We start from the raw sequence: 27,090 nt of genomic DNA, 5'->3' as shown, positions 1-27,090 counted from the left end.
TGCGTTATAAATAACCTATCATATATCATTTATCAAACGTCACTCTGTTTCACAGCTCAGAGTGTGTCTAGGTTTGGCACAGTATAACAGCGAACTTCCCGAGGTCTAACATATCCTCTGATTTACGAGGTTCCCATAAGAAGCCTGTGAAAGGTGGGTGGGGCGGACTGTAATGCACATGATAACGTCGTGGGGCACTGACACCATCCTGCAGTATTATCGTCACTCACTAGCGCAGGGCATGATGGGAATATCTTCCCAATAAGCACCAGCGCGCGTCTAGGGTAAAGTAACAGCCCAGCCCGCTTTTAACTACAAGCTGCCGGAGATGGGGATGACTCAAGTGGTGCAGATCCTCGGACAAGGTGTCTGTGCAGCTCTGACTGGAGGTTGGTACCACGACCCGGACCAAAGCATATTGAACAACAGTTGCCATCTCTATTTATGGATCATCCTGATGATGCTGCCTATAACGCTGCACCTGGTGAGTGGACTTGAAACTGTACAGGGGAGAGGGCTCTGCACACATCGACAGAATTGCTTGAAATGTATTATCCTACTCATTAATGTTAAATCATAGCGTTAATTTGTTCTCGGCGGAACGTCAGTCGCAATATCGTTTCAGCACTGGATCGTTGGCATCTTGTTTTCCCCTTCTTTCGTCATCCAAGTTGTGCATATACGGCATAAGCAAACTGTGATGGTAGAGATTGAAAGGGCGTAATTCCGTTCTGAATGTAGTGTTCTATACTGAATGACTCAGCACGCGACATGACGGATGTATCTCTCCGTTGCCCTATTTGGAACCCCATGCGTGACTACTTTTTTCGGTTCTCCTAAAACAGCCGTTATCCGTTATTTCAACTTAATATTCCGTTTTATGCTGTTATACCGAACAAAGAAAATGCGTAAAAGCGATTTAGTTTACTATTTACAATACACAGGGCTTTAAGTGGGGTAAGAAATCGAGGGGGGGCCCTCATTTGGAGGCGTGGCTTGTGGGAGGGGCGTGGCCTAAAAAGTACGCAAATCGTAGGGTATACACACAAATATATATAAATGTTATATATTTGTGTGCATACCTTACTATGGTTTGTGTGCTATGCAAGCCATCTTTTCTAAACATAGAAATATGTAACATTTCTACGTTTATAAAAGATGGCTTGCAAAGTACACACACATAGTAAGGTACGCACACAAATATATAACATTTATATATATTTGTGTGCATACCCTACGGTTTGCCTAGTTTTCAGGCCATATTTTTTAAACATTTCAGGTTTATAAAAGATGGCTTGAAATGTATACTTTTCAAGCCATCTTTTATAAACCTCGAAAAATGTCGAGGATTCCCCAGGTTCGCCGAGGGTTAAAGACACCTCGGCGACCTGGGGAAACAAAGGGACAGTAACTGCCTCTGGTGACCTCTCGCGCGAGGGGTCACCAGATGCAGTTACTATGACTGACGGAAGTGGCAGCCAGTCACAGCGTCGCTGTGGCTGGCTGCCACTTCTGTCAGCTTGCCTGACTTCATTGCAGGCGCATCTCCCGTCGCGGCTGCGGCTGCGGCCGCGGCCGCGACGGGATAATGCATCCCGCCAATGTTGCGGTAGGACGGGGGCCCCGGCAGGGCCCCGGCTCAGTCCCACTTTTTGGAAACTGCCGGGGCCCGGCCCCGGCAGGCCCCGGCCCACTTTAAGCACTCACTGTGTATGCCAAGCATCCTAACGGGGTTCTTATCATGTTGCCATCATACCTAATCACGTGTTTAGCGGCTGGGCTTCGGCGTGAAGCACGATATGAAAGACCATTTTTATTAAAGCCAGATTCCTCCAGATTCTACCGTTGTAAAATATGCTATTAGTCAATTTTAATTGTGCTCAATATATTTTGTGCAAGGTTTATTAGGACGGCCATTCACCAATCGTATGGAAGTGACCCCTATGTGGGAACAAGGTTCACTGCTGTTGTTGGGAAATAGGGATCGCATGATTATTCCGAAAGTGCATTGTTAATGTTTGCTGAAGGTAGGTTTGGCTCTCTCACAGACCAACTGCCCACCTTACTTGGACTCTGCCAATAACCAGTTCTGTAAAGCAAAGAGCATTTCTGATAATCGCTCCATTGTACATGCCTCCAACACAGATGTCCTGTCCATTTGGATTCATTTTGTGGCTAGGAAAATGAAGTAAATGAATGCATCCGAAATAGTAAGGCTGGCTTATGTGCCTGGATCACATATGGATACGACTATTCTGCAATTAACGTTCAGTTATTCAATTGATATAATATGATAGATCATGTATTACGCGCCTGTACAAACGTGTTTCAAGGCGCGAGTGACGGAAAACGTTTATGCCAAATGAAGGGTTGCTCACCAGTGTGTATACATTGCTAATTCATTTGAACTACTCTATGTGTTTAGAAGTGCCGTTCTCCTAGCTATAACTAGTGTATACAACATTAAAACGCACATATCAATGATAATATAAGTGTGTAATTTACTGCAGGACATTGCAAATACAGTATCCCAAGTACATTTTAAAACATTATGCAACTACATTTTCTTGAACTCTGTTTTGTTGTATCATGGTCACCAAGTAAAGAGTTATTTGGATTACCCCTTTGGCCATTCATTCTCATATCTGTTCTAAGTTAGGGAGGATCAGTGCTTCGAGGTCAGGCACCCGCCAGACACTTTTAACTGCTTTCACCTTTCTTGTTCCCATTAAAAGGCTTAGCGTCCCTCATTCTTCATTACTATTGTTGTTGTTAATCTGTATTGTTTGATCATAGACCTACCTTCGGGAAGCAACAAAGTACTGTACAAGTCCTAGGAGGAAGTCTACGGCGAGGAATGCAGATTGCAAGGGATATATACAAGGGAACAGGGTGCTAACAACGGAGAAGGGGAAGAGTGGGCAATTTGGCATGAAGGGATATACAAGCAACAAGCCGAGAACACGGGGGAACAGGACATCTTGTCGCAGGTTAAGTGGGGAAGTTAGGAGATGTGGACCAGTGTGTAAATGAGGAGCCTTTCCTTAAAGAGGAGGGTCTTGAGCTCCTTCCTGAAATGTAGATGCAAGAGGTGAGTCTGCTGTTAACAGGGAGGAAGTTCCAGAGTATGGAATAGACAGAGAAGACCAGTCTTCTGGTTGTTTCTTCCTTGCACTCGTGTAGTCCAAGTTTGCACATGCCAAGTCGTCTGGTGGATTTTAGACCTCTAGAGATGCTGAGCTTCTCACTGAGGGGACTTTAAGGCAATGGTCTCCAGATGAAGCAGCAGAATTTGAAGGTGATACATGCTTGCAGCTGGAGCCAGTGCAGTTCAATGAAGGCCAGAATGATGTGGTTGAATTTACAGAGTCTTAGTGGTTCTGCAGCATTTAGAACACATCTAGATGGTGCCAGGGTGGTCAACGGAAGGCCTTCCAGGAGGATATTGCTACATTCCAGTTGGGAGAGGACCAAAGTTTGGACAACAGACCTGAAGTTGTTTGTTGGGAGGAAGGGTTTGATTTTCTGCAGGAGAAAAAGTTAGTACCTGACTGTTTGTGTCATCCTTACTATGTGCTCCTTGATGGAGAGGTGTCAGTCATTGGAGAACTCAAGGGACATAGTGCAGGTGGTCTGCTGAGGTGGGAAGCCATTGAGGTTCATAGGACTAGATGTCAGGATGCTCTGTGTGGTTGTACAGCACTATGAATTCGGTCATGGAGAGATTGACCTTCAGATAAGCTGTGGACATCCAGTACTGGATCAATGCGAGATAGGCTGGCAGCGTGTGGATGTCTTTGATGGAAGAGATCCTGAGGTAGAGCTATGTGTTAGTTGGGTATTTGCAAATGTGGATGTTGTGCGGAACTAGGAGGGTTCAGAGCAGTTCCATTTAAAATATTAAGATCAAGGGTGAGAGATGAATCCTTGTTGGACTACATGGGTGTTGGTGGAGTCAGTGATCGGAAGAAAACCATTTGGACAGACACATTTTTGATGGTTAGTGAGGTAGGATATGAACCAGCTAAGGATGGTTTCCCTGCACCCCATGCAGCGATGTAGAATGTAAAATATTTAGTGAGTGTCTGGTGGTCTACTGTGTCGAACGCGGCTGAGAGGGTGGGGTTCATTTTTGGTTGTAATTTCTTCACTATGTATTTTTGAAGCAGGACCAATAATTTTGTTAGTGGTGTCTGTTGGTGTACTTTGCAAGAGCAGACTTACTTATTCTCTTGCTTATATGTTTTCTATACATTGTGTAAGTGGAGGGTGAGTACATGTCTTTCTGTTCTTTGTATCTGCTCCATTTTTTCTTTGTTTTCTACTGATCTGAGTTTTAGTAGCCATTCTTTTGTATATGTTGTAGAAAATAAACACTGTACTTTAATATTGTAGGAGGGCTATGTGGGTAAAGATATGTGTTAATATTAAATAGTGGAATAAGGAATATGGATGTTGAGATAGGGATTGGTATGATTTGACTGTGGCATAGTTGTTTGCGGCGGAATTGACCAAAGTCTATTTCGGCGTGAACCCAATTTTGCCGTGGGCAAAAGCATGCCAATCCATGTCCCTCTCTCACCCACCAATACATCACCACCCTCTTACCTTTCAGCATCTGCTTTCCATATGACCCTGTGGTGTCAGTTCTGTCCCTGCAACACAGGTCAAAACTGATGCTGCAGGGACCCTTTCTCTGTTTTTTTTTTTTTTTTTTTAATGTCGCCTGCTTCTAATGTCCCGGAAGCAGGGGACTCCCGTTCAACCCCCATTCCCATTATAGTGAGCAAGGTGAGTGGGGGACACCCCTGCAACCCCTGTGCCCCTTGTTTGCTTTAATGGAACCGTATGGCCTAGTTGACCACATGTTTGGTTGTACGATCATTTTGTACAGCCTAAATTCAGTCAACTAGGCCATACATTAAAATAGTTTCAGTCAAATTGGCCAAATCCTGAGATAGTGATATGATTTAATTTTGAGTAATTAGAGGATAAAGATGAATATGGATGTAAGAACTTGGATTGGTGTTATTGACTGGGATGATGAAGAGTAGTGTATGGATAATGATACTGATTATTATTGGGTACTGGGATGAGGAAGAGGGATGTGGGAGTAATGCTATGGGTTATGGTTGGGAAGTAGCATGAGGAAGAGGGATGTATAGGTAATCAGAGCTATATAAGGGCTTTCCCGTGCCCTGAAGACTGTGACATACATGACTGTTCGCAACTGAACCACACATGCCATCTGGACACTTTTATCATGCCCCACAAGGAAAGAGGAAAGTGGAGGCCGCGAACATCGTGGATGCCCACGGATATCGTGAGTCACAACCAATCAGGCCTTTTGTTTGTGGAGGAGTTGAACTGCAGGGCAGCACGTGCTTCATACCTTGTTTGATTTGCTGAAAGCATGGATCTCAACAAGAAGATTCTTTGGATTATAGGAGATTTGTGGGTTCATTCGCTGCAGATATATGCAGAGCAACTTGGTATCTCACATAATCTTGGCTTTGCCATTTGTGATGTTATCTTTGATGACCAAGGTGTTAATCTTAACAGTGCATGGCAGTGGTACGAGTTATGGTTGCGCAATTTACCATAATTGGCAAATTTCTTTGGTTTTTCAGATTTAGCCTTGCAATCATAACATCCCTCTGACAAAGTTTTTCATGAGCAGATATATATATATATATATATATATATATATATATATATATAGAGAGAGAGAGAGAGAGAGTATATCTTTAAGCTTTTTCCCTGATAAAAATATTTACATAGTATATAAATGTGTTTATATATTTTCTCATATATTTTTCGCCATCTTTCTTAGATTTCCCCTCATAGATACCATCTGTCTCTCGAAGAAGCTCCTTTAGCGCCCTTACGATATGAAAAATATCAGGCGTGGGCTGCTCTGGGAAACATCAGGACATATGCAAAGTTTTTCATCAAAAGTTTTCTGCATCATATATTTAATGATGCACAGAAGAAGAATGGCAGGGCAATGTTCTGATGCACAATAATTGTCTAGTACTCCTGAAGAGAGAGCAAGGATATGCATTTTGGTGGATTGTTTTGTAAAAGAGGGCCAGGCATTACAGTGATAGATTGTGGATCTTTCTGTTGGCTGGAACTTTGGACTTTGTGCTGATTAGAGTAGGGTTAGGCTGTGGGCTAGTAGGACTGCTTAAAATTAGCCTTTTGGAATATGTTGTTTGGCCAGCTCCTTTGAACATTTATTTGGTTAGGTCAGGGCACCCCTGGAGGGAGAAGGACTGATTAAGTCTAGGGTTAGAATATGTTCATTAAAACCCCATATTTGAGGTTTGGAACACATTTACCCTCTCACTGTGGTGGCCTATCACCAGCCGGTTTCTATGGAAATTCAATTTCAGATTTTAGTAATTTCCCCTGGACCAATAGGCATTTTACCCACGCTCTCCTGAGACTAGCTTTGAATTAAAGCTTGGTTATACTTTATCATAAGTTTCCTCACTTGTATCATTGTTGAGTCTCCTATGCAGGTCTAGCTTATAAATGGCAGATGCTTCTGTACAGGAACTAGATTGCGTATGCAGCATATGAAAACCTTACAAAAACAAATAAATTAGGCAATATTGGGCCTCATTACGAGTTGCGCAGTGGAGTAAAAAAGTGGTGGTAATTTCATTACTGCAAGTTTTTTGGTGGCAACAGAATAACCACTGTTTTTACCACAGCACCAAATTCTGACTTTGGAGGAACAGTGGAGGATTTACCTGCAGCATCATGCTAGAGGTAAATCCTCCACTATTCCTCCGAAATACCGCCAAACTCCTAATGATGCCCACTGTTCTTAAAGTTTATGTATTAACATGTTGTCTTTTTCCTTAGGGATTACCTTCAACTACAGTGACGCTTCTCATTTATGGTATTTCCACGGCAATCTTCTTCACAGTAATTAAGTTTGGCAGTTACCATCTTCACCACATGCTGGATAAAGGAAATATAGTTCAAGGACATGATAGAAGAATGAATGGGAAGCTACATAAAGAGAATGAGGAAAAGGCCACAAAAGTGAAAATGCCTCCTGTCCATGTCAGGTAAGAAAACCATTCTTAAGCAAGAAACATTCACAAATGTGTCTTATGATGGAATTTATACCATTGGAATGTAATGTCTGCGCAATGTGATTATACAATTATATAATCCCTACCATTGTAAGATGTAAAAAAGGCAAACAGTCTATTTTCCATTAAGCCTTCCTCAGGCCTGAAAGGCACAAATGCTTCTTCTGGGTGAAGGAAGCAGTGTAGTCTGGCTTCCCACAGATTGGGGCTCTATGGTACCTTCCATGAGATGAGAGAAGTTGTCTGGTGTGCTATGACCTTAGGGAGACCTGCAGGCGGCCCATGCAATGCTTACCCATGCTTAGGGTAGCATAAAGCTCACCTAAATCTGTGCAGTTATTGCTAAGCAAGCACGATAAAACCAAGTTGGCATAGTAGCAGTGATATTTATTACGATTTTCCACAGAAATGCAGGAGGCTCTTTTGTCTGATAGGAAAGGGTTGTTGTACAACTTTATAAGTGATTCTGCATTAATAGCGATTTTGCTAGTTACACGATGGCAAGTCTCATTTTATTAAGGCACAGCGGTACAAATTCAATGTTATTAATACAGCAGCATGAACAACTTCTTTAGAAAAACCTTTAGTACCATAATCCTTTAATTTATAGTGTATTGATTGAGAAACACCCTTCTTATTTTGTCCACCATACCATCCCAAGTCCGCTTTCCTTGACCAGAGCAGAATCTGAATCAGCGCTGACCTGCCAATGGGGATTGCTAGGCCACTGACTCTACTATTTGTAGGACCCACTGGGTCCTGAAATGTATGGCTTTAAAAAGAGGAAAAAATCAATTTGCATTATAAAGCGAGTGTTTGTATTTGCAGAGAATCTAAACATCAAAACATAATTGCATTCTCTGCAAACACAAAGACTAGTGTGGTGTCCCTAATGCCCTTCACAGTGCTCTGCAAGTACCAGTGAGTTGAAACACTGGTGCCCTCAAGAACATCATGTGAAAGGCATTAGGGAGACTGACATGGCATCACACCATTGATCTCCCTAGTGGCTCTTCAAAAATCCAGCCTCTCGGGAAGGAATTGGGTCCTCATCCTTTCAATCCCTCCCTGTCCCAGGCTGGGGGTGGTGGTCACAGCTCTGACCCAGTCCACCGCCTGTGACAGGGAAGGAGGGGTGAAGATGGAGGCTCCTGCTGCGTGACTTGCACCAAGAAAGTAGAGATGTCAGAGTATTTAAATGTCTGTGTATGAGTGTGTGAAGTTCTCTTTGAATGTATATATGTGTATGGATGTTTTGAATTTTTTGATGCAAATGCAAGCGTTTGTTACTGAGTGAATGGTGAATGTAGTGGTATCTATCTGTTTCTGTGAGGGAATAAATGTTACATGGAATGTATTTTGACGTTTTGACACTGGCCTACATTGGGGCATCCAGTATGGACATGTTTTCTTACAGTGGCATTGTGTGGAGTATGTTTGTTGAGGGGTTGTTTGTGCATCAAAAGCCAGAATATTGTTTCTTATTGTGGCTTTTCTACTGGGTATCATGGGTAAAGCAAACATAAGTGTTATTACATAACTAGACTGCCATACAATGTGCACTCAGTCTGGATATATTTTCTTATTGTGGCATGGCATTTCTTAATGGGCATCAAGGGCCGCAAACACATACATGTTCTTATGTGGCCAGACTGCCCTCTGTTGGTGCAGCCAGTCTGGCCATGTTTTTTTTTACTGTGTAATAGCATTATTTACTGGCATTAAGACCCACACGCAAAATCAATTTTAAGGTGACACTACCATGCCAGAACTGTCAGCATTGTGGGAACATAATACTAGGCAATAGTATCACACATCCACAATCGGGCAAATCAATTTGGCTTAAACATTCAAGTACTTGTGATTCTACCAATGTGATCTATGGACTCAAGTGCCCATGTGGTTATTACTATGTGTGTATGACAACGAGAAAGGCTAAAACGAGGTGGACAGAGCACAAGTCGAACATTTGCACCAAAAATCTGAAATCACCTGCAGCTATGCACTTTGTTGAGGCTAGACACACCATTGCTCAATTAAAATGTGTGATTCTGAAGCAGATTAAACTAGGGAACAGCGGGGGAGACATCCAAAAAAGATTGTTACAAAGAGAGATTTTATGGGTTGACTTGCTGGACTCACTGTGATTTTGATCTAATGTGCTTTGTTTAATGAACTGTGATTTGAGTACTTGATAATCTGATTCTTTGATTCTCTGGTGTTATGTGCTTTGCATAAGACTAACAGGAACCAGTGAGCTGGGCATTGCCGATCACTATGTTTGTTTCAGAGGCAATTAACGCAGACATTAGATTGTGAGTGGGTAATTCCCATGAGAAGTTAAGTTAAGCTACAAACTTTGACTCAAATGTTCATGCCTCTTCCAATACTAGACGTACAATCTATGAAGACTGACATGTACAGACTGTGAGCGGGCTGACACCCGAGAGCACATTTGAATCGGTCCTGCATATGGTTAGTATTGAAAGGTGTCTCCTCCAGAGTGGGGGATGGAGATCACAACTTTAGACAACAGTCGTACCACGGATTTGACAGCATTGAAAAATAGGTAGGCTATGATGTAGGCCTTTTAGCCGTACTTCATACATCTCATTTACCCGTAGCAGAAGTAGGGCACCCTGCAGAATTATGTCCGCAATTCTGCCCTACTTCCTGCCCACAGATCCTCACTTCATCAAACATTACCCCAACTTTAGCCCCCTACAAGTTTCTTATCTATAAGCATGAGTGGGGCACCCCGCAGAAGCTTTTCTGCGACATTGCCCCACTGCCCGCCTCTTACCATTGAACTTTATTTCCAATGGGTTGCAACTCATGTGCTGCTAGCTGTTGAGGAAATAGACCCACTAGAGTCTATACACACTAGAGTCTAGACATACCATGGCTCAGGTTATAACTAAACTCTCTGGTGACCGCTGTGTCATTCAGTACTATGAGTCTGCTTATGATTCAGAGGCAGGGCTTCTTGCAGTACTTGCCTCGGACACACACCCAGAATTGTTCTGAATCTCTGATTCATCTTGAATTCTGAGTTTTTTGTAATTTGTAATTTGCTACTATGTATATTAAATAATTTTATACTTGCTCTAATGTTGGGAGTGTCAGTATGGCTCAACTAGCGTGTAGTCGCTACATTAGTTCCCCTTATGACTATGGACTTCGTAGTCCCACACCAAGTTGGTGGCTGTGCTACGTGGCAACGACGCACACGTGCCTGGGTGCCATGACGACCATATACACAACAAAGGATCGGGCCGCGTGTCTCACAGACGGTCGGCTCCGATCCTTCGTTGTGTCCCTTAGATAAGCGCCTTATAACTTTTTCAGCATGCTACATGCCTATACGAGCAAACCCGCCATATATGCGGGTCAGACCTTGCAAAGTCGGATGCAACAATATACACTGATATGCGAGCACGGAAACAGCTATAACAGCCGGACCGCGGCTTACATAGACCCATACAGGGTCTACAGGTTTATTCTCTTACCGTTCCTTTTGGGTGGGGGGGGAGATTTGCATTATTCCCCTTTACATGCATATTCGATCCCTCTTTTAATACTGGTGACACGTGACATGTCTTTTTAATCATACGACCGACATTTCATTCTGATAATACACCTGTAACTGTTAAAGAAAACAATGCTGAAACATGAGCAGTCTGACAGATTCTCACAGGTCAATAAGGAGACATTTTCACTTGTAATCTTATGGAAAATTCACCTTATCCCTTGGGTGGTTGAGAGTATAGTGATTTCCCTTTTGCTAATATTTAGTCGACCTATCTTTTCTTTACCCTCACCAGAGAACAAAGTGCCTCCATGACCATCCTGTTGATAATACCCGGCTGCTGTTGCACCTATCACCCCAGCTGGGTGAGTTTTTTCTCGAGTTTGAGTTTAATAAGTTTATTCGGACAAAACAATTTCCATTAAACACATGTTAAAAGATTTCACAGTAAAAACATGACAAATACATTGGTCACCACTAATAAAGCATTGGTCCATAAAATGAAACCATTTACAATATAATTCATAAGCACAAGTCAAATATCACAGTAGAGCAATTCATCATCGTTCTAAAATGAAAAAATAGTTAATACAGTACAAAACCACACATTACAAGATAATTTAAGATACCAGAACACGTCTTCTTATAACACCCCTTCTCAAAGACATTGCAGCTTTCAAATATGAGAGCAGGGCCCAAGCAATATATAATGTTTCTGCCTTTAATAGTAGCATCAGCGCTGGCCGATATAAACCCAAGCCAGTACTTGCAAAATGGTTCGCTCTCTAATGATTGAGTAGCCAGGACAAAACAAAATAAAATGGGCCAAATCTTCAGATGGGGCACCACAGACAGGGCAGCTTGAATCGTCTGACTGACCAGTCCACTTTGCTGTGTTCCCCCTCAAACGCAGGCAATCAAAGCGGCCCTAGTAATAATCCAGCTATGGTGAGCCACCCAAGCCCAAATAAGGTACGGCTGAATAGCAGGCGAGCCACAGATTAATAAAAGATGCACATCAGCCTGGGCAGGCCGCGCTGCACCAATACCAGTGGCCGCTTGTTCCCTGATTACCACCTTCTTGAAGGAGTTTACTTCTCTCATTTGAAGCAAGCTAGTTACAGGTGGCATAACCGTCAAGTTAACCCTGGCCATATGCTTATATACACATTTTGAGCCAGGGTATCTTCTGCCCCATGGTTGATTTAATTATGAAATGGAACAACTCAGCCTTCGGATTTCCCCAAATTCTAAGCCACAATAAACCAGGTGCTATCGCCCTCTCATCCTCCAAAAAACGGCATTCCCAGTTCTCTGTGTACAGATGCAAAGGATGATGAGCCGGGGAGTCCCAAAAGCCTTTTAAAATAGCGTTTTTCCCTCGCCTGCATGTCACCTGGCTGTTGGAACCAGCTGCCTTAACCTGCATGGAGTAGACCTAGAGGGAAAACAGTTAAGGCCGCACAGGTATTTACACATTTGCAAGGATTGTTTTGTTACATGTGCCTTGCTCAAGAAACACTCAGCGATCGCTCACCTAAGTAATCATACTCATGTACCCTCGGGATTAGGTCCCTCACGCAAACAATGGGGCGCATCTTGATCAGATTTTTACTGGCACTGCAACTCATGACCGCTGATTTAACTGAATTTATTTTTAGACCTAGGCTTGTCATGAATTAGGTGTACACGTCGACCAGTGCCTACAATGCCTTAGGCGTTCTGGCCATAAGCACTGTGTCATCAGCGTACGCCAAAACGGGGAATGGTCTGCCACCCACACGTTAAAAATCTGCAGCAGTGTTTAAAAGTGCCTGCAATAGTCTGTTAATGTATAGGGTAAAGAGGAGCGGTGCCAGTACACACCCGTGGCGCCCTCCCAATATAACTTCAAACCACTCTGTGCACCTCCCCCCTGGTCCGAACCGAACACTGGCCTTGGTATTCGCATGGATCTCCCGCAAAACTGTCACAAAGTCAGCCGGACAGCCCATGGATTCAAGCACGGCCCACAACTTGGTGCGATCCACCTTGTCAAAGGCTGTACTTAAGTCCATGAAGGCAAGGTAAACCGTTTCCCTCTGGCAAAAAACAACATTCGATATTAACAAATACATATTAAGTGCATGCTCCATAGTCCCCAAGCATGGACAAAAACCGAATTGGATATCCGTGAGGATATTACTCTCGGTTAACCAGCACTCCAAATGCCCCAGCAACACCCTTCTGAAAATGTTAAATGCTGTATCCAGGAGAGAAATTGGACGATAAGAAGGTTTAGTAATATTCCCTTTTTTTAAAATAGAGAAGATTGTAGCTGTGTTCCGTAACAGGGGATATCGGCCTGAGCTTAGACAGGCATTAAAGGCACCCGTCAACAACAGAGCCCAAAAATCGAGCTGGCTCATAAAAAGATCTGCAGGTATGGCGTCCGGCCCAGGAGCTCGACTACGAGATTGTGCCCCAATAGCCTTGATTACTTCCTCCAGAGAGAAACGTAACTCTACTCCCCCACTCTTAGTCTCTTCTCTGGCTCTGCCATCGTAATATAGGGTACCGAAATAAGTCACCCAATCGAAGCCCCCACATGAGTCCCCAGAGGACTGTTTCTAGGCTCCCTTGACACAAATTCCAAAAAGCCCTTTGTGTCATTAACCCTTATAGCCTCCAGCAATTCTTCCCAGGCTATTGTCTCCAGCTCACATTTCCTGTGCTCAAGTGTCCTTCGGTAGGTAGTCCGTGCCTGTTCAATGCAACGTCTGTCGACCGAAGGACACATTAGAGCAGACAAAAGTGCCAGTTTTGCCAATTTACATTTCTCATCAAACCACCCCCGTTACCCTGATATACCTATCGGTCTTGGGACCCTCAAAAAACCCTCTGATAAGGCTTCCAAAATTCTCACAAAGAGGTCCACCACAACCTCATGTTTGTTGGATTCATCAAGGATCCCCAAGACCGAGGATCGTTGACTAGCCAAGATTTTCCAATGCAAGCCATGATCCAAGATCTTCCCCCACTTAATTCTCTTGTGGGACACAGCATCTGCTTCTATATGACATGAGACACTAGAGCAGTGGTCTTCAAACTCTTTTGGCCTGGCCCCCGCTGAGCAAAATTTGGGCAAGCCGGGCCCCCCCAAAAGTGCCAGATGGACAGTATGTAGAAATGGCTATGAACATTTGTGCACCATCACCGCACCCTATTCCCAGTACAGACCCTGGGCTCTCCCCACCACTATCCCAGTGCTCCCGCCCATCCTGCTCCCACCACAGTCCCATAACACAAGCATACACGCATCCCTACACATATTTAAATAAAAAATAAATCACCATAAATGTACCTTCTGCAGGGGCCTGCGCGTGGTTGCTAAAAGGCCCCGCTCTAGGTTGCTCTATCCGTATGTGCGAGGAGGCGCAGGAGCACCCCCTCGCACATTCATACATGCAGTGTCCCAGCCAGCATTTCCAATGAGCTATGCAAGGCTGATGAAGCAAAACGCCCCAGCGTTGCATGGCTCAGTGATCATGTGCGGCTGGGGAACTGAACTGTCAAAGGCAGTGTTTCCCTTTGACAGTTCAGCCAGCCCAGGAGCACTCCCTCAGCTGGAAAAAGCAGCTGAGGGAGTGCTCAGTGTTTCACTGGGCTGGCTCCTCGGCTCCTCCATAATGGGTGAGGGGGCCAGTGGGTGGATGAGCCGCCAGGCTTGAACTGGCCTATAGGGCAATAGGGCGATGACCGTACCAAAAAATGCAAAATTCTAGTGTAGGCCAGTCAAAATGGGCCACTTTTTGGCCAATGTGGGCCAGTTTGAGGAGTTACTTCACTATGCAGCTAGCAGTTTTGACCATTGATGCTGAATAAATATTGTTTAAATGTCACAATTTGTTTACATTTGAAAAAAAAACACCCCCTTGGGTACTATTCAAACAGTCTGTGACTAAAGGACTGAATATCCATTTGCAACTGCTGGCCACTTTTTCATTGGTGCCTAAGGCCGTTTTGTGGTCCAGTCTGACCATGTGAGCTGCCCCTGCCCATTTCCTCCAACCTAAAAAAAAACAAACAAAAATAAATGTTACTAAAAAAAACACATTTCATGCTGGGCTCTCGCCCCCCCCCCCCGACCCCCTCGGAAGTGGCCACGCCCACCTGGGGAGGCGCGCCCCACAGTCTGAAGACCTCTGCACTAGAGGCACTAGGGTCCACAGAAGTTAAACCTTTCAGGGCTAGAACCAATGGATATTGGTCACTGTTCCCCACCATGGCCACATCAAAACGTTCAATGTGTTTCCATAGGTTTAGTGTGAGGCAAAAGTAGTCTATTGTGGAGGACCCCACATGATTGCCGAAGTTATGTTTGCCAGGGATGTCAGGACTGAATCGCCCATTAACAGAGCGCATGCGCCACTCGACAAGCCAAGTGCTCATCTGAAGGCCCCTAGAGCAGACCCTCTTATCGGACATTATTGATTCCTTGACCCCAAACAATTGTTCCTCCGTGGGCTCATATAGGTCCATGAAAAGCCCACTGCCCATTTTGAGGTTAAAACCCCCTCCCCAAATCAACCTTTTCTGCAGATTCACAGGATCCTCTAGATACCGATCTAGAAATCCTTTGATTTTGCACCAGACTTCCTCAACTGCCCCATTTGGACTATTATACAAGTTCAGGAGATCAAACCCCTCGGCTCCTGGGAACTTAAACCTCAACAGTTGTATACATTCGAGCCCAGTGTCTACCAACTTAATCCCTCAGTCAAGGGGAGCTGTGACCAACACTGCCAAACCCCCTGAGTTCCGCCCTCTTCTATTCTTTTTAGCAGGGATGCAATACGTCAAATAACCATCAAAGCGGAGCAGTGCCAGGTCCCAAGTTTCTTGCAGCAGGACGATCTCATGAAGCTTAATGAACTCCATGTTCTCAACCAACTGCAACTTATTCCTCGAGTCCGCTATATTTCAGCAGACTAATTTAATGTGCATCTCCCTCCCACGGAGTACAGAGCCGGGAATATTAAAGGGTACTCCCAGCTGGGTAGTATCACAGACTACCTCTGAAACAGGGATAACAATAAAATATGGGTCCAAAACCACTGTTGAACCCGAATACACCCTCTGTCAATCCTGATCGTCCATTGACACCAAAGGCTCAAAACGATTAGAAACCGCACAATTTCCGGTTACAACTGACTCCCCTGGTGATTAGTGCCTCTCCTTCTCACCATAGTCCAGGAGGAGACATGGGCCCTGCCAGGATCACCCAAGGGGACAGCATTACCTTGAGATAAGACCCCTCACTAATATGGGATTAGAAAATGAGACCATGATACCAACTCCCATGATAGACTTCCTAGTGGAGCCCACCCATCCCACTCGTGTAGCCATCAGTACCGATTTCATATTTATACTAGGGCCCATTAAGTTGTCAGCCCCCTGGGGCGGAACCTCCCACAACTCCGACTTTCCCTCTTCCTCCTCCTCCTCACCTGACAAATAGTCCAGAACTGAAGAAATCTGCGGTCGGCGGGCTCGATAATCCTGCTTCTTCTTCTTCTCTTTTTTTTCTGAGTAAGAGTCTCTCTCTCGGAAGGAAGACACAGTGCTATGCTGTTAACTAGCACCGCCTGTGGCCCCTCTCCCGAAAGGGACGGGAATGGGAAAAAGCCCGCAGGGCACAAAAAACCCCAACTGTAGGTAAGCAGTAGCTGATGTCCGTTCTGGAGGATGCAGAGCGGAATGCGGACTCCAAGGATGCCGTGGACAGGGCCAGGAGCCAGCGGAGTGTTGACACCAGGTAAGGGAACCAACCAAAAGCTCCGGAGAGCAAACGGGGAAAGAGGTCGGAAACCAAGCACGGAAGTACGGGAACAGAGCGAGGGAAAGAGGCGGGGTAGAGACCCCAGAGAGAGAGAAAGTATTTCGTAGCGGTGCCTAGAGGAGGCAATACCCAGAGAGAAAGCACAGGAAAAGAGATAAACTAGCGTTGTAGCAACCGAGAGAGAGCAGCCGCAGGGAGGCTGACCGAAGCGGGTTGCAACGCACAGTGAACAGGGAGGGCGTGGCTAATAAGCCTCCCTGTCCGCTGTTGCCGCAACGCTAGACCGCTGCCGTCAACGTCGGAGAAACGTGATGGTCAATTCAATGGCGGCCTGCAAGCCGCGATCTGGACCACAGGGTCCACGGAAGGCGGCGGCGAGTGACAGTAGTCCCCCCCCCAATAACGCACCCCCCCGGTTTGCCAGGGTGCGCCCTATGGAACCTCCTAAGCTAAACCGGGGCTTTGAGATGTGAAATGGGTTCCCAGGAATCCTCAGCTCTAGAATACCCTTTCCAATGCACCAGATATTCCAGGCGACCCGGCCTATAGTGAGAATCACAGATTTGGGACACCTCGTAGTCTACAGCAACCTGTGGCGGAGCCCGTAATGGAAGGGATCTAACAGACGAGCCCTGACCAGCTTCACGAAGGAGGGAGGAGTGAAAAACAGGGTGCACTCGATGTAGGCAAGGGGGCAATTTCAAACGGAAGGCAACAGGGTTGATCTTGGCCACAATTGGATAAGGACCAATGAAGCGGGGGGAAAGTTTAGACGGTCGGGTCCACCGGGGTAGAAACTTGGTAGCAAGCCATACCCTGGTGCCCACCTTCCACTCTGGTACCCCCAATCGGTGACGATCAGCTTGAGTCTTGTAAGCTATTAGGCTTTCCAGCAGACTGCGTCTGGCTGTCCTGTGGGCCTCCCGTATCATGGACAACGTGTCCTCCACTGCAGGGAGATTGCAAGCAAGAGAGACACTGGGAAATATGGAGCGGGGATGAGTCCCATAAGTACAAAAAAATGGAGTGAGACCAGAGGCAGAGTGCCGAGAATTGTTATATGCAAATTCCGCGTCGGAAGGAGCGACACCCAATTGTCTTGTTCCTGATTGACGTAGCAACGTAAGTACTGTTCGAGAGTGCCGTACAATCGCTCCGTCTGCCCATTGGTCTGTGGTTGGAAACCCGAGGAGAGTGCCCTTTCGATGCCCAACTGCTGACACAACGCTGACCAGAACTTAGAGATGTATTGGCTGCCTCTGTCAGAAGTGATCTTATCTGGGAGGCCGTGGAGACGAAATATATCCCTAAGAAACACACTAGCCATCTCAGCCGCAGTGGGCAATCCGGGAAGAGGAGAGAAATGTGCCAGTTTGGACATGGAATCGATGGTCACCATGATGCAGGTACAGGCTTGAGAAACCGGCAAGTCCACTATGAAATCAGTGGAGATATGGCTCCACGAACGCAGGGGTACTGAACCCTGTTCGAGTAAACCCAAAGGTTTGGTGGTACGATATTTACTGCTATTACAGATGTTGCAGGATTGTATACATTTCTTGACCTCAGCTTGAATCCCTGGCCAATAGAAATATCTCTTAATCAGTTCCACCGTGTTGGATTGTCCTCTATGGCCGGCCGTCTTGTGATCATGGCACCACTTCACAACCTGATGTCGGAGGGCGGGAGAGGGTATGAAGAGTCGATGATCGTGAAACAAGAGTCCGTCTTTTTCCGTGAATCTTTCCTTAACTTCACTGTGTTCAGACAGAACAGTAGCTTCTTTAACTTGCTGGAGGAAACTGGCCGCCTGGATGAACACCCGATTCCTGGGAAAGAGTCTTTCTGGTGGCTGAAGTCTGGAACCTTCCGACACCTCCTTCCGGGATAATGCGTCTGCTAGTAGATTCTGGGAACCAGGGATATAGGTAATCCGAAAATCATACTGGGCAAAGAAATGTGCCCATCGGGCCTGGCGAGAATTGACACAATCCATGTTCTGGAGCACCTGCAGATTTTTGTGGTCGGTGCGGATGGTGAATGGACAACTACCTCCCTGTAGTAGATGCCTCCATTCTTCACATGCCAGTTTCATGGCCAGAAGCTCTCGCTCGATCACAGAGTAGTTCCGTTGACTCGGGGTGAGGGTCCGTGACAAATAAGCAATGGGGTGTTCTTCCCCGTCCTGTTCCTGCAGTAATACGGCACCTATCGCAGCTGCCGAAGCATCTGTCTCAAGTATGAATGGTTTACTTTGGTTTGGATGACGCAAAATGGGAGCTTTGCAAAACAGTTCCTTTAGATTAATGAAATTCTCTTCTGCCTTGGAACCCCAACAAAATGGCAGGGAAGTCTTCTTTAATAGACGAGTAATGGGTAGCACTACCTCAGAGAAAGAGGGAATGAAGCGTCTGTAAAAATTCGCCACTCCAAGGAATTTCTGTACTTCCTTGACTGATCTGGGAGAATGCCAACTCAGGATCGCCTCCACCTTAGTCTTATCCATGAGGATACCCTGGGTAGACAGAACGTATCCTAGATAAGGTACTGAGCTGACCCCAAACTCGCATTTCTCTCTCTTTACCAAGAGTTTGTGTTCCTTAAGCCGATTCAGAACTTCAGTAAGATGAATCTGATGTTGCTCAGGGTCCTTAGGAAATATCAAGATATCATCCAAATAGACAATAACAGACACAAACATGAGATCCGAGAATATCCGGTCCATGAACCTCTGAAAAACTGCAGGTGCGTTGACCAGCCCAAACGGCATCACATGGTACTCAAATAATCCAAATGGAGTACGGAAAGCCATTTTCCACTCGTCACCAGCATGGATCCGTAAGAGATGGTAAGCACTGCGAAGGTCCAATTTGGTGAAGATCTTAGCTCCTTGGACTGCCTCCAAAATGTCTGTGATGAGGGGCATGGGAGAGCGATCCCTGATGGTAACTTTATTTAATCCTCGATAGTCAATACATGGTCGAAGATCTAGGGAATCTTTTTTCGGAATAAAGAACAATGGGGCTCCCGCTGGGGATTTTGACGGGCGGATAAGTCCGTTTTGCAAATTATCATCCAGGTAGGATCTGAGAGCCTTCTTTTCAGATTGAGATAATGAGAACATTCGACCAAAGGGCATTGGGGAGAAGATCAATTGAACAGTCCTCCGGCCTGTGTGGAGGTAATTCAAGGACGTTCCTTTCTGCAAATACCGTCTCATAGTATGAGAGGTCCAATGGAAGGGAGTGTACACCAATCGTGCTTACTGGCGGCGCAGTAAGTGCCGTGGCCTCCATAAAAAGTAGGTCTTTTAAACATGCCTTTTGACAAAACCCCGAATCAAAACTGATACTGTTAGTAGACCAGTTGATTTGGGGGTTATGTTTGCGTAACCATGTGATCCCTAAGATGAGAGGAAAATGTGCAGCACGAATAATGTCAAACTGAATTGATTCGGAATGCTGTTGAATGGACATCTGTAAGTATTCGGTGGTCTGCGTGATGGGTCCAGAGCTAAGTGGACTACCGTCCACTCCTTCCGCCTTCTGGTCTTCTTTCCGGTTGATTCTGCGTAGGGCAACCTTGTCTGCCCAAATGGTATCTACAAAATTGCTGGCTGCCCCGCAGTCCAATAGGGCCAAGGCATCAATCTTCTGTTGATCAATCATTAGTAGTACTTTGAGCACCATGAGTCGTGAATCCTCCAACTGATTAGCGGGACCCACGGATAAGGACACATAGGGACTGGCAAAATTCCCTCGGATTCCCGTCCCTCCTAGGACCGAGGGTTCTCGTTTCCCAACTTTCGGGATGGGATCTCTGTGCAGTTCTTTATCTGATGTTGGTCAGAACCACAATATGCACATAACCCCAAATCTCTCAGTCTCTTCCTTTCTTCCAAGGACAATGAAGGACGAGTAGTACCGATCTGCATCGGTTCATCTGGGCGTGGAGGAGCTGTGGTGGAGGAAGGAGGAAAACTTGTAGAGAAAGTCGGGTTACGATTCTTCCGTCTTTCCAGTCTTCGCTCATGAAGCCTATGCTCAATCTGGACGGCTGCTGCCAACAATTCGGGGAAAGAGGCTGGTCGAGGAGATATGGCTAGTTCGTCCTTAATGTCTTCTCGTAGACCCCTTCGGAATATGACAAACTGAGCTTGCTCTTGCCATCCAGCTTCAATGGCCAGTCGATTGAAGATGGAAATGTAAGTGAGTACGTCTGTCTGGCCTTGGCGCACATCTAACAGATCCTCACCTGCTGAAAAGGTTAGTTCGGGCCTCTCAAAGTTCTGTTTCAGCCTTGCAATAAAGGCCTCATAATCTTGCAGTACCGGATCGGCCCCCACCGCTAACGGGGTGGCCCAGGCTAAGGCATTTCCGGCCATATTAGAAATCATGAAGCCCACCCGGGCATGACCGGTGGGAAAAGTGTTGGGCCGAAATGCGAAATGGATGCTGCAAGCCTCCAAAAATTCTTTTAATTTCTTGGATGTGCCATCGTACTTCCCTGAAGGTAAAGCCATGGGTGGCAAATCTACCGATCTGGGTTCCCGGGCAGTTATTAGTTGTTTCAGCACATTGTTTTCAGTCCTCAATGTCTGTACCTCTACAGAAAGGTTGCGTACCTCTGCTGAGAGGCTTTGTACAGCGGTCACCACCTCTTGCAATTGTTCAGAGGTAGCCATCATGGGATCTTGGCGTTGCAAACTGTCAGCCCCCTGGGGCTGAACCTCCCACAACTCCGACTTTCCCTCTTCCTCCCCCTCCTCACCTGACAAATAGTCCAGAACTGAAGAAATCTGCGGTCGGCGGGCTCGATAATCCTGCTTCTTCTTCTTCTCTTTTTTTTCTGAGTAAGAGTCTCTCTCCCGGAAGGAAGCCACAGTGCTATGCTGTTAACTAGCACTGCCTGTGGCCCCTCTCCCGAAAGGGACGGGAAGGGGAAAAAGCCCGCAGGGCACAAAAAACCCCAACTGTAGGTAAGCAGTAGCTGATGTCCGTTCTGGAGGATGCAGAGCGGAATGCGGACTCCAAGGATGCCGTGGACAGGGCCAGGAGCCAGCGGAGTGTTGACACCAGGTAAGGGAACCAACTAAAAGCTCCGGAGAGCAAACGTGGAAAGAGGTATGGAAACCAAGCGCGGAAGTACGGGAACAGAGCGAGGGAAAGAGGTGGGGTAGAGACCCCAGAGAGAGAGAAAGTATTTCGTAGCGGTGCCTAGGGGAGGCAATACCCAGAGAGAAAGCACAGGAAAAGAGATAAACTAGCATTGTAGCAACCGAGAGAGAGCAGCCGCAGGGAGGCTGACCGAAGCGGGTTGCAACGCACAGTGAACAGGGAGGGCGTGGCTAATAAGCCTCCCTGTCCGCTGTTGCCGCAACGCTAGACCGCTGCCGTCAACGTCGGAGAAACGTGACGGTCAATTCAATGGCGGCCTGCAAGCCGCAATCTGGACCACAGGGTCCACGGAAGGCGGCGGTGCGTGACATAAGTTTGAGTTAATCCAGTGGGTTGCTTTATTCAGCCAAGATGATGTAGTTTCAGAGGCTCCCACTGTTAGACTGCGGACTCCCGTGATCACACTTACAAAGCCAACCACCTGCGTAGGGAGATTGAGAACCACCCCAACCTCGGTTTCACCATCCCTGTCCATTGAGATCCCCGGTCTAGTGTGATTAATAGAGCCACCAGAGTGTTGGGCCGCGGGACAGTGTTACTAACAGCCATACAATCCACTACCCTATTCCCCATCTGATCTGGGCGTCTGGTGTTGGTCTGCGCTAAAGAAGATCTAACGCCAGGCCTGTTCTGGATAATAAGGTTAACTAAGGTCTCTAATGGAATCATCCATGATCAACAGAGTTTCCATAACCCGCTTTTTAAAAGTTTTCCAACAGTGCAAAGATGGCATCCAATTTTGTCTGCTCCTGGAAAACCAACGGAGCAGGCACCATCGGATTGCCGCCCCTTGCCTCCAGCAAAGAAAATAGGGGTTTCCGATCTAATAATGCCTCCAACCAGGTTATCATCGTCTTTGGTCGATGATACTAAATAATAATCACCAAATGAAAAATGAGAACCATGGGCACCCGGCGGCTCAGCAATAGGTACAGGAATAGCCACTGGTGAGTCTCTTGCAATGGGGGTACTAACTATTTCAGTGTCCTCATCCAATAGGGGGACAGCAGAGAGACCCTGCCTCATATCCCCGAAAGGATTCTCAATGTGGGGGATATCGGGAACAGCAACACCTAGTCCCAATTCCCCACCGGCAGCCCCTAGTGCAGAGGGAGCATCCCATTTCGCTTTCTCAGTTATTTGAATTCTCTCAGCCAGATTTCCAGCCACGGTCTTAAGATATGAGTCAAGTGAAAGTTGATTGGCCCTAGATTTTGATTTGAATGCCCCAGCTACTTGCTTACTGGTGGTTTTAGGGGTTTGGTTGTGTTTGTGCTTTTTGGCACTGATGACTGTGACCCCACCTCACCTAATTTGCGCTTGACAATTCTCAAAGTAGAATACCCTGTCCAACCTCACGGGCTCTCAAATAAGATCAGGCACAAAATTAGAGGAAGGGGAAAAAAGAGGGTTAAGTAACCCTTAAGTAACCCTTGTGAGGGGAGAGGAAAGAAAATTGCTTCGCAGCCCTCACTGAACAAAAAGGTCCAAGGTTACACAAGGGGGTAATTCACAAGGGGTATTGCACAGTTAAGATATAACAAGTATATTAAAAAGGAGATTAGAAACAAAAGTACTTGGTTCCAGAGGGGGAGAGAAGCAGGAGGCCTCACTGCTCTCGCAACCCTCTGGAAAACACAGGTGGGGGATAGTAACAAATTGCAGCCCCAACTGGTCGTTAAGACACAAAAAAAAGAAAAAAATATGAACATGAAATATAAAACCAGACTGATGAAAGTTGCGTTTTGGTTGAGCTTGTGGGTATGAACACAATGGAAGTGGTTCAAAATAGTTAGACACGATAAAAAATAACATTAGTCCGCAGTAGTCCGTAAATGGAGTCTTCCACCAAGACCCACAGAACGCAGCTAGACAAGCTATAAATGCAACTATGGGCATACCCCAAATCCACAGAGCATGCCTGCTGCTGCTAATAAGGTCAGTACATCTGTGTAGGGGAGGCTGAATAGCAGAACAATAGTAAAACAAAAGGGTGGAACTGAACAGCAAAATAAAAAAAGGTAAAACTAAATGGCCACACTGGCTCCAGCCATGTTCCCCTGCAAAAGTTTCCAACAAGTTTCCAACAAGTTTCCAACAAGCTTAAGAAAACAGTAGCACAGCAAGCTGTTAAATTTTGCAAATGTCCATCCCTATCCGGCCCAGTTCGTGAAATAACACGTGAAATAACACGTAGAAAGTACAGCGCGGGCTAATTACGATAAATGCAAGCTACAGCGGAATGGAGGTGTGAGGCGGGGAACGCCCGACAGCTCAAAGAGCTGCCAGAGTCCGACTCGGCCCACTCCCCCACCCGCACCACCCTTTGAGGTCCAGCGCTCACTGTGTGCAGCAGGAAGCGCAGGATACGGAGTACGGAAGCAGCGATGTAAATCTGCTGTCAAAAGCTCCTCCCGCAGCAGACGATAAACAATGGTGCTGCCAGCCAGGCACAGGGAGCCGGTCCAGTGTAAAGCACCCACGGCACAAATCGGAGCACGAAGGATACAGCAGCTTTAGGCCACTGCACAAACTTGTGTGAATGTTGTAAACACAAGTACTCCCTTGATAAAAATTATTGTGTAGTGATTTATTTTAAAACAATCTGTGCAATGAACACTGGAGATTTAATTGCAAAAGTGTTTGTTATGTACTATCACTTTTCTACTTTGACTATAAAAAGATTATTTTTGTTCACGAAAACTGATGACATGCTATCTTCTTAGAATCATTCAGTGTCTTGAATGTTATTATAGAATGCAATTTGGTAAAATGTCCTTTGACCTTTTAAATGTTCACCAAAAATATGATCTGCTAAATTGTTAATAGATTAAACTACTTACCGTCCTGGTCCACCTTGGACTTACCCAGCTTGGGTAGTACTTAACTGAGATCATTGTATCCACTGGGACTATATGTCCTCCAAGGAGTGCATTATAGGGCCACCGTTTGGCAACAACCAGTTTTGTTTTATCAAGGCTAAAGCAAACATGAGTGTTATGTTCTTATGTGGACATACTAACTACATTGGTGCAGTCAGCCTGAACATGTTTCTTACTGTGGCACAGAATATTTTACTGGCAAAGCATACTGGCAAGTATATTCTTATATGGTATTACCACCATATATTAGTGCAACCTGCATGAACAAATATGGGCACAGCTACCATGAAAATACTTTTTTATCCTGGTATATATCAAGGGGCAAAGGTGTCATGAAAATGTATTGGAAAATGGCAGTTTGTGACTTATAATTATAATAATTATAATTATCATAACTTGCATTGGATGTGCTCCTGTTTTACCCAGTTCTTCACAGAAAGTGTGCAGTAACATGCACCAGTTTAACCCATTATTTTTAAGTTTTCTCAGTGGGTTGTCCCACAAACCACCCACGGTTGCTTTGAGCTTCCATGTCGCTCTCAGGCGCTCCCGCCTATTTGTGGGAAACATTTACGCCTTTTCAATAAATGATTCACTGGCGGCCACTGATCAGAATTGAATTCACACTGTGAAGAACCAAACTCCTTGGCCAGTTGACCCTAACATCCCACATACTTCAATACACCAGACCACTGTCAATCAAAGCTGGCATTCGGAGATGGAAAGTGTAAGGGTGCATCCCAATGTAGACTAAAGGAGGTGGGATGATCCTCTCATCAATAAAATCCTGACTTTATGTTATATTACTAGCAAAACCATTATTTTATGTCAGGCATGGAGGCTTCATAGCAGGCCAATTTAAACCTGGTACAGAACCAAAGCTGGAGCATGAATTATTTATTTGCAATAAAATGCACGTAAAGGTGTCTCTCGGACCAGTCCAATGACCTGAGGATATCCTCAAGATGTGCTTCTGACCAGATGGATTTGGCAGTCACAGCTACAGTTGTTGAATGTGCCCCAAAAATACTGTCACATCTCTTCCCAAATGGGACATAATAAATATACCTAACCAAAAAGGGAGATGAAAGTGGACAAATAGGATGTCTAAATGAAATAAAGAAGACTGAGAAGTCCCTTAGGATTTGGTGTGATAGTTCTTAAGATAGCACACTACAGACAACATAGGATAATCAGGACAAGCTGGATCCAGCAAGTCGGATAAACATGTTGTCCTTTGACAGATTACAAAATGAACACAATTTGGTGGGTACGATCTGAACTTACAGGGCAGAACTCTAACATCAGAAAGTCTCCTAAAATAAATACGGTATAATAGTGTAAACAATTGGGTTGAAAGTGTACCTAATGGGAGGCATTCTTTATCCTGCAAATTTATAAAAATGGAAAGAATGATGTTAAAATACCAGAGAACTGATGATTTTGATCAAAGGGAGTTCTCTAATTGTTTGACATCCAGTATTGAATGGTAAACTGAAATGGCAGAATGGAAAATGTTAAGCGACCTATTGGAAAGAGATGATGATAAATTAGGAACCTGTAACCACTTGCACCAAAATAGTATCCAGACGTTTTGATATACAGCAGCATTCCCACATCTTCCAAGTAGAAATATATGCTTTCCTGGTACCCGGCCGACAGGACTCGTTTAGTGAGTCTGCAGACACCTTTGAAATACTTTGGATGGCTCTAGACACCCTGATTTCCATAAACATAAGCACCAGAGTTTTCCAATGCCTACAGTAATTGAATCTAACACCCATGTAATCATAATGAGAAACATTTTCCATGGCTAGGCCATTGACCTTCAGTATAAACTTGTTGTGCTGCCTAGATTTAGGTCAGAAGACCAAGGTTTTGTTTTCCCCATATTGACCTAAAATTAGAGTTGTCCAGAAATGCACATGTAGTTGTCTCCAAGTGTTTTTTTGACATCGCCAAAAGCACAACGTCATCGACAAAAAGCAGCACAGGGAATGATTCAGGCCCCAGCTTTGGCTGATCCAAACATTTTGTTCTCAATTTACTGATAGCTTCATCTATGTAAATTAAAAACAACACCAGGGGGCGAGGACGCAACCCTGCCTCACCCCTCTGGTCACAGCGAAGGGATCAGTGAATTCACCCGCTAACCCACAATGCACAGAAGCTTTATTTTCAGAATAAAGATGTTCAATAATTTGTAATTAGTTGTGTGGGACCCCATCAATACCGACCACAACTGATTGCATGGGACCCCGTCTAAAGCAGTTCTGAGGTCGATGAATACCGTAAAGAGTTTCATCTTCCTCAGAACTGTGTACTTCTGAACAATCAAAGATAAGCTAAATCCCCGGTCTATGGTACTTCTCTTGGGCTGGTAGCCCACCTGTAGGTGATCAATTATGCCCTTTTCCACTGTCCATGCCTCGAGATGTTCATAAATTGCCCTAGCGAAAATGTTCCTGCCGTTATTTAATAAGGATATGTGCCTGTAATTCCCAAGGTCATCCCTCCTACCTTTCTAGAGGATGGTAGCATTTTGCCACAAGGTGGGCACCTTGTTGGA

At 45.3% G+C, this 27,090-nt stretch overlaps 1 protein-coding gene across 3 annotated transcripts in view; it reads left to right on the top strand.

The window, feature by feature from the left end:
• The first annotated feature begins 222 nt into the window (after positions 1–222).
• PCNX2 (pecanex 2) overlaps positions 223–27,090 on the top strand; it is a 3,925,748-nt gene continuing 3,898,880 nt past the window's right edge. For all 3 annotated transcript variants that reach the window (XM_069606982.1, XM_069606983.1, XM_069606981.1), the window contains exons 1-2: positions 223–484; positions 6,877–7,085. In XM_069606982.1, the coding sequence (XP_069463083.1) occupies positions 329–484; positions 6,877–7,085 (365 nt within the window). In that variant the 5' untranslated portion in view covers positions 223–328. The remainder of the gene's footprint in view (positions 485–6,876; positions 7,086–27,090) is intronic.

Source organism: Ambystoma mexicanum, chromosome 4p (genome assembly GCF_040938575.1).
Source record: "Ambystoma mexicanum isolate Mex_15411 chromosome 4p, UKY_AmexF1_1, whole genome shotgun sequence".
In the NCBI taxonomy this organism is placed as follows: Eukaryota; Metazoa; Chordata; class Amphibia; order Caudata; family Ambystomatidae; genus Ambystoma; species Ambystoma mexicanum.
The sequence above is the reverse complement of the archived record's forward strand: the minus strand, read 5'-3'. Positions and strand labels throughout refer to the sequence as shown.